The sequence below is a fragment of the Phocoena phocoena genome, chromosome 13 (assembly GCF_963924675.1).
Source record: "Phocoena phocoena chromosome 13, mPhoPho1.1, whole genome shotgun sequence".
Classification (NCBI taxonomy): domain Eukaryota; kingdom Metazoa; phylum Chordata; class Mammalia; order Artiodactyla; family Phocoenidae; genus Phocoena; species Phocoena phocoena.
The window spans coordinates 27,280,446-27,295,767 of record NC_089231.1 but is presented as its reverse complement, the minus strand read 5'-3'; the positions used below and the strand labels follow the sequence as shown (position 1 = coordinate 27,295,767).

General features: G+C 49.5%; 1 protein-coding gene across 2 annotated transcripts in view; it reads right to left on the bottom strand.

Annotated features, from left to right (window-relative positions):
• LOXHD1 (lipoxygenase homology PLAT domains 1) overlaps positions 1–15,322 on the bottom strand; it is a 198,858-nt gene that overhangs the window by 71,300 nt on the left and 112,236 nt on the right. For both annotated transcript variants that reach the window (XM_065889869.1, XM_065889870.1), the window contains exons 22-28: positions 12,883–13,049; positions 12,026–12,130; positions 7,673–7,801; positions 6,389–6,553; positions 5,709–5,890; positions 1,314–1,430; positions 414–576 (exon numbers count right to left, since the gene is read on the bottom strand). In XM_065889869.1, coding sequence (XP_065745941.1) covers positions 414–576; positions 1,314–1,430; positions 5,709–5,890; positions 6,389–6,553; positions 7,673–7,801; positions 12,026–12,130; positions 12,883–13,049 — 1,028 coding nt within the window. The remainder of the gene's footprint in view (positions 1–413; positions 577–1,313; positions 1,431–5,708; positions 5,891–6,388; positions 6,554–7,672; positions 7,802–12,025; positions 12,131–12,882; positions 13,050–15,322) is intronic.

Here is a 15,322-nt window from a genome sequence, read left to right as displayed (position 1 = left end):
TATTTGATTCATACTCGGTTGGGACAGCTGGATCCAGCAAGAGCAGAGAGGACCAAGCCCTGCAGATTAGTAGCCAAATTAACTAAGCAAGGGAGAGAACAAGGACCAGTACAGTCCAGGCACAGGAGGGCACACATTTGGATGTATGATCACACTGTCAGACCGGGAAAGGATTTGCACACAAACCTCGGAGTGAGATAGCTGAGTACCTTTGAAGAATAGCCCTGCCATTTATTAGCTGAGTGAACTTCGGCAGGTTACGTAACCTCTGTGAGCCTCAGTTGCCCTCTCTATGGAGTGAAGATAATTATAGACTCTACCTCCTGGGTGCAAAGGCTCCGCCCAGCACAGGGCAGGCGCCCTACAAGGGAGGGCTCTGCTGACAGTGTTGAGGGCGATCACACCACACTTACTGTCCAGAGGCTCTTCCACTTCCTTGTAGACTTGCCTTAAAGACCCATCTTTCATGTATTTCTCAGTGAAGATATCATAAGGGACCAGTTCTCGTATGGTCTTCTTGTCGTCCTCTGAGGTGGCAAGCCATCGATCACAAGGGAAGGTCAAGGTCTCTGTGCCCTGGGATGAGGAGGAAGGAGGAAACTGAGCCCTTAGTGTGGAAACTGCCAACTTCAGTCATTCGTCACCGTGTCAACACTCATGGGGACCAACCAAGGACAGGGGTGATGGAGCCCTACTGATAATACAAAAGCCACAGAGGAGCCCCACCCCCACTCGGCCTGCCCCAATTCCGGCAGATCCAGTCTTACTTAAAGCACTTTCCACACCATGTCAGGGGTAGGCTCTTGAAGGTGGAGTTCCCTGAGTCACTTAAAAATAGATATCTGAACCCCATCCCAGAGACTCAGACTCAGCAGGAAAGGGGAGGAAGCTCTGTTTTTTTTAAACTGCTCCCAGCTCCCAGCTCATACCACAGCCATGACTGACAGCTGCTTCCTAGGTTTAGAATTTCGTGGTTTTGGAATGTTTTCCAAGTTGGTTAGGTGGGTTTCTTTCTCTGAGTTGACCTTGAGTTGCAGGAAGGGCACACTTGGTCACTCACTGGTAGTATGGCTTTGGGGGTGGGGAGCAGAGACATGGTTGCCCAGACCCTCCTCCTTGACCCATAAGCCAGGTTCTAAAAGATTCTGCCTTGGACCTGAGTTAGTTCCTGCACTCGGAGTGAACTGGCTGAATTTTCCTTAGATGATTTTATCTCAACTTAAAAAGGCTACCATTTCTCACAAAGAATCTGTCCTTAATCTCTTCCGAAAAGGGACAAAAGAAACAGCAGGACAGATCAGTCAGAAACTCACATCTTTATCTGGGAGGATCCTGCGGATGTCCACGTGGGAGCAGTGCCAACCAGGATTTATGCCCGTATTATCATGGCCAATCCGAATTTTTTCAATGATTTCTCCCACGTCTTCTAACTTTGGAAAGGAGAAAATGTACCAGATGTTGGCTGAAAGGTCCTGGAAAGTACAACTTCAGCAAAACCCTGCCTCCCCAGGGCATCCACCCTTGAGTCCCTTTGAACTTCCTGGGGTCACTTTCTCCCAGTATGTTCCCTCCTGTCCAGTCAAGCCAGCCCCCTCCCTCCCCTACATATGCCCTGCTCATCCCTCCCTTCCTCCCCCAAAGCTTAACATCAGCCTAGACTTCAGAACTCAGTTCACTCAAGCTCTGGGAGGCTGCCCCCCCCCCCTTTTCATGGTGGAGCCCAGCTCCTTGTCTTCTAGCAGTGGCTTAAGAACTGACTGGGGGGTATCAGAAGATGAGTTCTAGTTCTGCCCATGCCCTCTCTTACCACCCTTACCTTCTCCTTGGCCCCCAAGAGCCCCCTTCATCTCCAGCCACTCCTCTTCTATAGCTCTCAAATTCCAGTCCCTCAAACTCTACATTCTCTTGTCACAGGGCCTTTGCACATGCTCCCCCTGCCCCTTCCCTTTTCTCTTCTTTACCTAAACCAGTGTTTGTTCAACCTCATCATTCAGGTCTCAGCTCAAGGATCACTTCTTCAGGGAACCCCCTTGACCACCTTAAGAAAGTCAAATCTCTTCAGGTTAGGGTCTGACAGCACCCCATAACCACCCCCCACAGCAGTTCTCAGAAGTTCGCATTTACCTGTGTGATAAAGAAGGTGTGATACCTTCTTCTCTACAACTGAAAGCCACAAGGGTAGGCATCACATCTGTTTTGCTCATCACTGCATCCCCAAAGCCCAGAACCTAGATTCTCAATAACTACTGGCTGGAAGGATGAAAGAATGATTGTTTCCTCATTTGAAAAATGGGTATGACAAAGTCAGCTGGGTTCTCTCACATGCAGTGCTGAACCTTAACCACCAAGGTATGTATGAACATCCCCTTGAATGAAAAAGCTGATTACGTGCGTGCCACAGTGAGTCCCTGAAATTCAGGAGCTATGATCTCCCGTCTCTCCTGCCTGGAGCCTATGGGCATAAGGTGCAAGGGAGGAACTCAGTCAGGAGTGACTGATCCCCAGATTCTTCCCTCGGAGCCCTCTAAGGAAGCAGGGAGGTGGCCAGACACAAGGCAAGGCAGCCACTCAGCTGGCACCTGTCTCCCCGGCTCTCTCTCTCTGCCAGGCTGCCCTCCATCATCCCACCAGGTCCCACTCCAGGGCCTCTCCCAGTTCTCATGTGTCATATTCTCTTCTGAAACGGTGCTGTATGTATCAGTTCACACCTTGCCTCAGCCCTATGGGGATCTGAGCAATCACAGGTGGATATAAACAAGGAAGTCGGGGTAAAGGGAAAAGAGGGTAGGGAAATATGGTTATACCCAGGTGCTCTGGCTCATGGTTGGTCCACGGAATTCAGGCCTTTTGCTTTGGCAGTTGGGGGTTAAAGAGGGTGTGCAGACTTGAGTTTCCTGGTAGCAACTGTGCAAAGCTACCTGCCTGGCCTGCTCCATCAAGGTCTCAGTGCTACAAAGAGACGGCTCCAGGATGGATGAGAGCTCCCGATGAGTGAATGGCATCTGAATGAGTGATTGAGTCATTCATCAAATGCAAAGCCTCTATAACTCTAGACAGATGTGGCCTGGGAAGGAACTAGAACAGCTCCCACCGCTGCATACCCTCCACACACACACGCCCACAGTCAGCAGCCATGGGAAGGCCCATCAGCACTGCTTGAGAAACCTCCCCCTATTCCCACCCCACGTCCATCCTTCCCAGTTGCAGCCCTACGAGCTGTGTGATCTAGACAAGGCACTTGACCTTCCAGGTCTCAACTGCCTCATCTATCAAATAGGAAGATTGCTCAGCTGAAGGCAGAGGCATGGGCAGAGCAACCCTTCGAGGTCACTCCTACATCTAAGATCGCAGACGTGCTTCTTCTTGTCAGTGATTCTCTCCTTCCAAGTGACCAATATGGCGCCACATTGCTGGAGACGCCCTGAGTTAACAAGATGCTATAACTGTCATTGCTTCTGCTGCCCGGCAGCTCCGCTTCAACTCCCCGCTGGCCAGCTCACCCATGCATCATCAGAGAAGTGGTGTCCCCCACGAGTCCCCGGGCTTTCTGAATCATTAAACGGAGACCAGTGATTTCACAGGGCCTTATCCTTTGGCAACAGGAGAAACAGGAAGCTACGGGTGAGATCGTGGCTCACAGAACCTGCACTCAAGGACGCTGAGCTGCCAGGCAGCTGGCGAATGGGATCGTTTGCCAGCCTAACTCTTGGAATGGTGACTTGGGACACCAAGTGCTGAGGACAAGGTTGGCACGTGGGAAGTGCTCAGTAATTATGAGCTATTGTTATTTTCCCAGCCGATCCGTGTGTCTGAGGACGAGGCCACGGAGAGAGGGTGGGGCTTGCTCATGAGTTAGAGGCTGAGCAGAACCAGAACGCAGGGTTATGGGCTCGCAACCCAGTGCTCCACCTCTTATCTGAAGATCAACTGGAAAAGAGAAATGGAGAGACAGGGACACAAAGCGATCTCATTTGTTCCTAAGCTCTCATACATGCAGCTCCCAGATAGATTTGAAAAGAAATAAGATAGCAACAAATTGCTGGCAACTTATAGCTGCCCATTAGGCGGACTTCATTAATAAAACTCCCCAGAAGCCATGCTGAGGTGTAATCACAGCTCGGGCCCCTGACGGCATCAGGCTTGCATGACGCACACGCCTTGACATCTCGGGTGGGTGAAGTGTTGCTCTGTGTGCGTAGATGAATCACCCTTGAATTTTCCTTGTTAAAAAACTCCACCAAGGCGGCGCAGTGGTTGAGAGTCCGCCTGCTGATGTGGGGGACATGGGTTCGTGCCCCGGTCCGGGAGGATCCCACATGCCGCGGAGCGGCTGGGCCCGTGAGCCATGGCTGCCGAGCCTGCGCGTCCGGAGCCTGTGCTCCGCAACGGGAGAGGCCACGGCAGTGAGAGGCCCGCGTACTGCAAAAAACAAACAAAACTCCACCAAGGTGGCAAACTTCCCAGAAGTGCTGACTGCTCCCAGAGAAGGTGGGGAGGGGAAAGGGAGTCCCCCAGGGCAGACACAGCCCGAGGAAGAAGGAAGGGGCTCTGGACTTTGTTTCCCACCAGAAAGTAAGGGGCACATCTGAAAAGGTCCCCACTACCTGGCGCCCATCTCTCGTCCTGCAGAGTCATCCCCTTTAGGTCCTGCTCCATCTCGTCCTCTACCCAAGTTGCATCACTCTCCTCCTGTCCCCTCTGGCCAAACCTCAAGCCACTTGCTGTGTTGACTTCCACCTCTGGCCGTGATGTTCCCCTCGCTAGGAATGCCTTCCCTCCCTGTTCCCGCTTATGTCCACTTTCAGGTCCAGCTCAAAACCACCACTTCCAGGGAGCCCTCTCCCATCTCCGAGCACCTATAGCAGTCTCAGCCAGCCCTGCTGTTTGCCCTCATCACCATGGACTAGTCTACTACAGCGGCTAAGAGCACATATTGCGAGCCAGTCCTCTTGGCTTTGAATCCTGCTTCCACTATGCTTTGGTCGTGTGATTTCATGTAAGCTACTAAACTCTGTGCCTCATTCCTACCCCCAGGATCAGTTACTATGATGATCGCCAGACTCTCTCATTAGCCTCGTGTGAGATCTGGAGTTCCCCAGCTGGACTGCAAGCCCCTTGCAGGCATAGTCTGGGTCCTCTTCTTCCCTTGTCTCTCCCACCCCACCTGGCACGCGGTGGAGTGCACAGGGAGGTACGGGACTGAGTGCAGAGAATACCAAGGTGTGGATGTGGTGACATACATCCACAGTAACCGTCGAACGACTCTCAGGCCAGAGTTGAGGGGGAGCCGAGGAATATACGGATGCTCTTTTGTATATGAGAGGATTGGCCGTAGCTTAGCAGACGAACGGGAGACAATTGTATGACGAGGAAGCCTGGAAGCCGGCTCTCTCCACGGGTGTCTGTTGTTGGTAGCACTGGAGATGGCCCCAATGGAACTGGAATTGTGCTTCTAGCTCCCTAAGCCCCATGCACTCATGATCGCCTTTGATTCAGACACTAGTCCTGGAAGGGCAGGTTCACTGTCCTCCTGGCTATTCAGATGCACTGAGGCTCAGAGAGGTTGGATAAACTGCCTGTCTCCCTCACTCACAGCAGTGCATCAGAGGGAAGGCACATGTCAGACTCTGGACAAAGGGCTCTTTTTGTCTTCTGGTCCATCCCGCCCCCAGTCCTGGCTCCCCCGGCTGCCTGCCAGACCCAGGTACCTCCATTATGAAGCGGGAGGCGGACTTCCTCTCAAAGAACAGCTTCTGCTCCCTCTTGTTGGTGCATAGGTACTTCTGCTGGGTGCACACAGCATCGCAGCCATAGATGATGATGAAGATGTTTGCGTCTGTCCCAGCGGCAAAGACATCACTGGTGTAGAGGGTGATCTCGTAAGGGACAACTAAGGGTGGGGGACAGAGGGCAAAGTCAGAGGGGAGGTGAAAACAGGACACAGGCAGGTCAAGTTCTTCACGAGCACCACCACCCCAGATGGTCCCTTCACTGGGAGCTGCTACCCAGGGACCTGAACCTTCACATGGTTGCCTAGCAACCACAGGGTGAGGGGAGGTGTTTTGTCATGCCTAGTGCCCACAGAAAGCTCCCATCACCTCAGACCAGGGTCTCCGTGCCTCTCCCATCACAGAGCTAGTACAACAGACTGGCTGAAAGCACAGGCACTCTGCCTGTTGTCACCAGCTAGTTTGGGGTACAGTGTGGAATACATCCCATATTTCCTTTCCCTGGGTCCAGGGCTCTGTCCACAGCCAGCACAGGGCCAGGGGAATTTCCAAGGTGTGCCTGGCCAAGGGTCAACACTGGATGATGGACCGGGACTGAGTTGGGGTGGTGAGCAATGGGGTGCAGGAGGAGGCCCAGCCTTGCTGTGCAAGATTCCTACATGGTGTATACAGCCTTGTCTGAAGTTCCGCGTGGAAGAGGTCCCTGACGATGGCACCATCGTCTTCACTCTTGGCCAACCAGCGGCCACAGGGGAATGTCATGCACCTTCCAAGGGATGGGGCGTCCACCTCTACCCAGTCTACAAACCAGCCTGGAGCCTTGCCTGGAGGGAAGGAGACACAGAACTCATCAAGGACCTCTACACAGATGGTTTTCTGTGAACAACTTCAGGGACTCCAAACATCCTTCCCTACTCGACGGCTGGCGCTTATAGCTCCACCGTGAACATGCCATCCCTTTTGCTTACAGCATTACTGAACTGATTCCCCTGCACCCAGCTGAAGGTGGGTCACACCCAGCCTACTGTCAGTGAAATTAGCAAGAGCAAAGGAGCATGGGGAGGAGATGACGGGAGGCAGAGAGTCTGAGGGGAGGGAAGCGAGCACACTGTCCAAGGCGGAAGGTGCTCCAAAGAGGGAGCCCAGAGATGCCAGAGAGAGCCTGTGTTAACGAGGACTCCATAGTTCCACCCAGTGACGGGGCGAAACACTGGGCTCCCAGTTTGCGATGCATGAAGGCAAGGGAAACTAGTGAAGGATCGATGCTCCTCCCTGGGAAAATGAGTGCTCAGGTTTAAAGAAAGAAATGGAAGCCAGGCAGAGACCCTGTTCCTCAGTCCCAGAGGGAAGGAGGAAGGCCTCCTTCCTCAGGCTTAGAAGATATGGTTTGAAGACCAAGAAAATGAGTCTGCTTTACTGAGAGAGAACAAACTTGGGCACAGCTTTTGTCTGGCTGCAGTGGGTTCTGGGAAGAACTGGCTCCATCAGTGGTTCTCAAAGTGAAGCCCCCGGACTAGCAGCCTCAGCATTACCAGTGATAAACATAAACTCTCGGGTCCCACCCCAGACCTACTCCAACCAAAGGCTGTGGGTGGGGCCCAGAAATCTGTGTTTTAACAAGCCCCCCAATGTGGCTCTGATACACATTCAAATTTGAGGACCAATGATCAGGGATTGTCAAATCTGGCTGCCCACTGAAATTTCTCAGAGTGCGGTTTTGGGGAAAGCTTTAAAAGTCACCAGCGTCCTGGCTCCTCCCTGATCAATTTGACCAGAATCTCTGCGTGCAGCCAGGACTCTACCAGACTGGAGGAACTGAGCTGTGTCATTATGGAAGGCAGATGACATCCAAGTCTACCTCAGATTCTTGCCTAGACACCCACGGGGACCTGACCATGGTCCTCACGTTCTTAGCCAGGAAAAGAGGGAGGGAAGGCAGAGACCTGTGTTGTCATGGCCGATCCTGACTTTCCACAGATCTCCCAGGTCCAGGGTCTCCACTGTGAAGATTTCGATGCTGTCCCTCTCAAACTTGTCACTGTTTGTCTTGGAGGATTTCAGGAGGGTCATTCCTGCCAACCAAATGACCCCAAATGACTGGCTGGGCCTGAGACCTCCCAACCTAGTCTGACCACCTTTTTTCGTCTCTCCTCATAATGACCAAATTTCTGAACTTTCATCAAATTTAGACTGTACAATTACCATCCACTTGGGGTCTTTGGCATTTTGTGTGTGTATGTATGTCCTTTTATTAAGCTTTACAATAATCTTTTGACATATATATATATATATATATATATATTTTTTTTTTTTTTTTTTTTTTTTTTTTGCGGTACGCGGGCCTCTCACTGTTGTGGCCTCTCCCGTTGCAGAGCACAGGCTCGGGACGCGCAGGCCCAGCGGCCATGGCTCACGGGCCCAGCCGCTCCGCGGCATGTGGGATCTTCCCGGACCGGGTCACGAACCCGTGTTCCCTGCATCGGCAGGCGGACTCTCAACCACTGCGCCACCAAGGAAGCCCTTGACATATATATTTTTATTTCCAGTTTGCATCTAAAGAAAAGGAGACACACCCAGAAATTAAGTGCCTTATCCAAGGTCATCAGAAGGAAGTGCTGGGGCCCTAAGTCAATGTGTGCTCCCCTTTCACAATCCCCACGTGTCTCCATGGCCGGGAGGAAGCCAGTGACAGAGCCACCCTCCCACGCTCCCTGGTGAAACAGGGCCTCCCCTGCAGGGATGGGGCATGTGGAATTCTCTGGAGACTCTTATTTGGATGACAGAAGGAGCGTTGGCTTCAAATGCCCCTGACCAGCCATCTCACATACATTATCTGTCCTGGGACTCTGGCTGCGTGTCAGTCTGAAATTTAAGGTGGTTTCAGGATCATCACCATCTCCTCCTGCCTCAGCTTTCAAGTCTCCTTAACCCTGTAAGTCCCACCTCATGTAGGAAGTCTTCTGATAATCTAGACTCATTGCAGACTGGTTTCAGCACACAGAGTCAGACAGACCTTGGTTAGATGCCCGGTTTTGCCACTTAGCATCTGGGTGGCCTTGGACAAATTACTTAATTCCCTGAAACTGGTTTCCTCGAATGTCAAAAGGGATGGTCTTCCCCATAGAGTCGTTGTGAGTATTTAATAACATGATGACTTGCGTCTTCAAGAATGTGCCTAACACATAGCAATTCCTTGGCAAATAAAAGCAGTTGTTAGGGCCCCTCAATTTCATTGACCATGGCTCAGTAACTATTGCAAGGACGTTCATTTATAAGTTTTGGCCTGATTCATTCATTATATCTGCATTACCTAACCTAGTAAATAATAATAATAATAATAAATGTTTTATTGAGTGTCATTTTGTCTCAAATATTTTACATGTTCAATTTCATTAAATACACAACTCTATGAGGCATGTACTAATATAATCTCCATTTTACAAATGGGGGAAACTAAAGCACAGAGAGATTAAGGAACTTGCCCAAGGTCACACAGCTAATAAGTGGTAGAGCAGAAGTTTAAACCAATCAGTCAAGCTTGAGTCCATGCTCTATATCACCACAGTGCTGAATTAGAATAAGAGCACCCCAAAGTCAGGGATTAAGCTCCTTCATTCTTCAGCAATTCTTGGCATAGAGCTCTGGACACTCAGGGTTTTGAGCAAATATGGGATGACTACATATTTGAGGGACTGGTTCCTCTCTGAACTCAGACAGGATGGCTGGACATATGGTCCAAGTGGATGGCTGACTCCAGCACTATATTCCACCTTCTCTGATTGCGTTGACAGAGGCTCCAGAAGGACCCCAAGACTCCCTGAGCATCTCATACGGAGAGTACCATGGAACCCACTGGCTGAATCTCACTGGAGGTTGGGAAGAGCCACTGGTTCCCAGGTTGTTATTGAGGTAGAGATAGAGTTAGGGCTACCTCTGCCTTTAGAACAGAAGGAGAAAGCTGGCAAAAGACACAGAGAAGAGATCACTCTCTGTTTGGACTGAGGAGCCCGTTTGCTACAGTTTTGAAAGTCAAACAGAGTGACACCTCAAGGAACGGCACAGGAAATGGTAAAAACTTTCAGAAAGGCCTGGACAAAGAATTGGGCACCATTACTTGGGGAGAGGATACCGAAGGGAAGATGATTGACATGGCTTCCAAAGGTGGTAGAGGTGGTAGAGGCAAGCAGTGAGGACCAAGAGAGGGCAGGGGGCTCTCTGACCCCAGAATGCAGTAGGCCTGACTTAGTAAGATTTAGGAAGAATTTTAAAAGAACTGGTATTCACAACCGGGGCAGACAAGTCATCTCACAGGGAGATTTTTAAGAAGAAAGGAATTGCCTTTCTCTGTTGGGGCTAGTTGCATGAAATCTTTCAAGAGTCAGAGGTATGCAAGAATACACAATGAGGAAAGGATAGCCTCTCCAATAAATGGTGGAAATGGATGTCTACGTGTAAAATACTTAATTTGGACCCTTATCTCATACTGTACATAAAAATCAACTCAAAATGAATTACAGATTTAAACAGAAGGACCGAAACTGTAAAACTCCTAGAACAAAGCATAAAAGAAACACTTTATGACATTGGTCTTGGCAATGATTTCATGAATATGCCACCAAAAGCACAGCAACAAAAAATAAAATTAACAAGAGGGACTACATTAAACTAAAAAGTTTCTACACAGCAAAGGAAACAACAGAGTGAAAAGGCAACATACAGAATGGGAGGAGCTTCCCTGGTGGCACAGTGGTTGAGAGTCCACCTGCCGATGCAGGGGACACGGGTTCGTGCCCTGGTCCAGGAAGATCCCACATGCCACAGAGCGGCTGGGCCCGTGAGCCATGGCCGCTGAGCCTGCGCATCCAGAGCCTGTGCTCCGCAACAGGAGAGGCCACAACAGTGAGAGGCCCACGTACCGCAAAAAAACAAAAGCAGAATGGGAGAACATATTTGCAAACTATATATCTATAAGGGGTTAATCACCAAAATATATAAAGTAATCTTACAACTCAATAACAAGAACCCAGTTAAAAATGGGCTAAGGACTTAAATAGACATTTCTCCAGAGAAGACATAAAAATGGCCAACAGTATAAGAAAAAAGGCTCATTGTCACTAACCATGAAGTAAATGCAAATCAAAACCATAATGAGATATCTCACACCTGTCAGGATGGTTACTATCAAAAAAACAAAAGGGGACTTTCCTGGTGGTCCAGTGGTTAAGAATCTGCCTTTCAGTGCAGGGGACGTGGGTTCCATCTCTGGTCAGGAACTAAGATCCCACATGCCACGGGGCAAGTAAGTCTGTGTGCCACAACTACAAAGCCCACGTGTCACAACTAGAGAGAAGCCCTTGCACTGCAACAAAAAGCCCGGGCACCACAATGAAAGATCCCATGTGCTGCAAGTAAGACCTGATGCAGCCAAAAATAAATAAATTTTAAAAAACCCAAACAAACCAAAAGACAACAAGTGTTGGTGAGGATGTAGAGAAACTGGAACCCCTGCACACAGTTGGTGGGAATGAAAAATGATGCAGTTGCTATGGATAATAGTACGAAAGTTCCTAAAAAAGTTAAAAAGAGAACTACCATATGAACCCACAATCCCAATTCTGGGTATATATCCAAAAGAATTGAAATCAGATTCTTGAAAAGTATTAGCGTTCATGTGTACATTGCAGCACTATTCACAATAGCTAAGAATGGGAAAAATCCTAAATGTCTATTGACAGATGAATGGATAAAGAAAATATGGTATGTACACACAATGGAATATTATACAGCCTTGTAAAAGGAGATTCTCCAATATGCAACAATGTGGATCGTTCTTGAGGATATTATGCTAAGTGAAATTAGCCAGACACAAAAGGATGAATACAGCATGACTCCATTTAAGTGAGGTATCAAAATCAAATTCATAAAATCAAAGACGGAAATGATAGTTATCAGGAGCTGGGGATAGGAAGAAATGGGGGTTTAATAACCAAGAGGCATAAAGTTTCAGTTTAGTAAGTTTAATAAGCTCTAGAGATCTGCTGTACACCACATACCTATAGTCAATGACCATGTATCGTACATTTAAAATTTGGTAAGAAAATAGATTGCATGTTAAGTATTCTTCATAAAATAAAATAAAATAAAATAATAAAGAGAATTTTAAAATATGGTTTCTTAAAATAAAAGAGAGAAAGAGGGAGAGTCATGTCCAGTATTTCCTTGGAAAATTGCACTGAATCTCCCAGTCTCCCTGGAGGGGAACGTGGGTGAACCTCGGCCCTGCGTTGCTCTCTTACCAGTGTCATCTTGAGTGCCAAAGAGTGTGATGAAGACATTGGCATCGGTGCCCGCATTCTTCTTGTCCCCGGTCTTTATGGTCACTGAGAATGTGGTAGATTTATCTGCCAGGAGAAGAGTGTGGAGAAGTGAGTGGTAGATTCCACCTCCCATGAAGGGAGGAGGAAGAAAATGTACTGAGCATGTTTCTCTGCTCGTGTTGGCTGTTTTTATGAATCACTTTACTTGTAGCATGTGTTCTTCTGCAGCCGCCTTTAGTCTGGAAACTTCCTGAAGGCAGAGATGAGGTCCGCCCACCCCACGTCCAGCTCACTCAGAAAACCCTCAATCAGTAAAGTTGTAGGATGCTTGGGGAAGACTTGGGGTGACTGTGGGGTTCAGAGACTCAACAGCCAGGAGCCCTGGTGTGACTCCTTCAGGTTGGGAAGTTTTAGGGATGCATGTTTCAAGGAAGGGAACACAAGCATCATAGAACTCTTGAAAGTTCATTCTTTCCCTTGACGAAAATATCCATATTGAGAGTCTATAATGTGCCTGGAGGGGAGGACACAAAACTAAGTCAGAGTCAGCTATAACTATTCTATTCTATTCCATTCCATTCCATTCCTTCCATTCCATTCTATTCCTGACAATAACTCCATGCTAGGCCATGTACTTTATACCCAGCCATATGCTAGACATGTGAGAATACGCTCCCTTCACCTCCCCATTCTTGCCATGGAGGAATGAGAGAACAGATAGATTCCCAGGGAAGGAAGTGCCCAGAGCCCACAGGGGAAGGAAAGATGGAGACCTATTGGGGAGAGACAGAGGAAAGGGGTGCTGGAGGGGAGAAATCAGCTCTAGGTTAGGAAACCTTTCTGCTCCAGGGCCAGGTTGTCGAGGGGGTTGCTGTCATCTCCCCCACCCTCCTCATCCTCGCTTGGTGGCAGCACATAGGACTCATCCACTGGCAACAGCTCCCTGGACAGCTGGCCATCATCCTCCTCCACTGCCAGCCAGCGCTGGCACGGAAAGTAGTACCTGTGGGGACAGGGGGTTAGGAGAATTGAGGGGTGTCTCTTTGGAAAGGTGTCATGAAACAGTAGTCATGGGCTGAGGAACGAGAGGCCATCATGGGGCCCAAATGCTCCCCTGTCTTCCCCTGCACCCCCAGCATTGCCCTCCCATCCCACCTAGCCTGGGAGTCACCCCTTTAGTCCCTTGGCTGGAGTAGACAACAAACATGGGATGTGGTTTCCATACAACCCCACTGCAAATGGCTGGGTAACAGTGCCTGGAGCACAGCAAACTCTCAGTCAGGGTCCTATTGGAGGAATCTAGAGGAAAAGGGGCTTCTGGGGACTGTTCCAGCCTTTTCTACAATCAACCTGTTAGCCAGAGCCACTTTGGCAGAGAATGTTGTACACATAGGAGGGGCTTCATACCCAAGGGCTGAATTAGTGGATTTTAATGGAATGACCCAAATATGCTTCTGGAAGGTGCAAAGAGTATGGCTAAGGAGCTGGCACAGCAGACAGCGGGCGCCACCCAGGGAAGGGAGGTCCAAGGTAGACTCCTCAGTGGAGAGGCTGAACCCAGAGCAAGGAAGGCGCCTGCACGGAAGGGAAAGAAGGACTGGGGCCGAGAGAGGCAGCAGGGTGCGGGAAATGAGGACTCGCCTCTAGAGCCAGACTGGGGTTGAATCCTGGCTCTGCCGCCTACGGTCACGTGAGCTTGAACAAGTTTCTTTACGTCTTTGTGCAAAGGTTGCCAGATTTAGCCAATAAAGTCACAGGACTCCCAGTTAAATTGGAATTTTAGATAAGCAAGTAATAATGTTTCAATATAAGTATGTCCTATCTAGTATTGGGGACACACTTATACTAAAATATTATCCATTGCTTATCTGACATTCAAATCGAACTGGCCATTCTGCGGTTTATCAGGCAACCCTCTGTAGAATGAGGATGATAGTGCCCGTTTCATAGCTGGTTGTGAGAATTTCCTGACTCAAACATCTTTAAGTGCTTCAAAAAAATGCCTGGCTCTCAGTGTGCTCTTGGTTAGGAATTTGCTAAAACTATGTGAAATGATGATGATTCTTCTTACGCTTCCTTTCTTCCTCTTCAGTCCATGCCTGGGATCTCTGGAGATTGTGGGCTGGACAGTTCCCACTGGGCCCCTGAGCTTCCAGAACAACTCAGAGGGTTTGGGGATGCAGCCCATCTCTACAGCCCCATCTGCACCCCTTCCCCACCGCTGTCCAGGTGCATAAGATGCATTCAGGGTCTGGTCAAAGTCTGGAGAGGTGGGAGCAGTATAGGCCAGGGGTCTCGTCCCTGTCTGAGCCCCACCTCCTCCTACAGTCCTTACTGCTTCCCAACGTCAGCATGGTAGAGGGGCAGCGCCAGAGGACGCCACCTCGGCCCAGGGGCTCGGATGGGGCACAGAGGGGCAACTGTGTATTGAGAGATGTGGATTTAAAGGGTGGGAGGAGCTCAACCTTGGGAGATATAAACCAAATTGCTATGACATTAGTGTTTAAGTGAAAAATGTATATCGTTCCACTTCTCAGGTTTCAAATATATGAGTGGGAAAGTTAAACTTTTACTAATTTATGAATAATAGGCTTTAGTTCTAAATTATGGCTGATTAAGGGAGAGAGACAGAAGTAAAGAAAAGAGTGGGATTGGGGCCGAGGTGGAGTAATGAGAGTATGGGAAGCTGGAGGAGGACAGGGACAGAGGGAGAGAGATGCATAAAGAAAGAGCTGGGGGAGACTGATGCTGGGAGAGAAAAAAGTCAGTAAGAGGGGAAGGCACAAGCCCTCCCACACCCGTGAAGAGCGCACGCGTGGGGAATCAGAGCCTGGCTTCTTGGCACCACCCCCGTGGTCCCTGAGATACCTGCACCATGAAGTTAAAGGCTCTTAACTCGCCCATGGCCGCAGCCTCCGCAGGCAGGAGAACCAGAGCTGGAGCCAGGATGGGCCTGAGCGCTGGACGTTTAGCCTCTATCCTCACAGCAACAACAAGCACTCACGGGAGGTCTAGTGGAGGACTGGGCCTACTGGCCCCTCCCCTTCCTCCCACAGGAATGAATCCTGCTCAGGCAGGTCTGCAGAGGGGAGTAGGTAGGGATTTTTCAGAAGCAAAGGGGAAGAGAGGCATGCAGGTGTTCTGGGCAGGTATGCCCACCACTCCACTTAAGCAAGGGCAATGGAAGGAAGAGCCAGGGGTTGGGTCAGGTCAACAGGAGGTTTAAACTGAGCGTTGGAACAAAGCTCGGGGCCACTAAGAGTATGAGTTTCACTT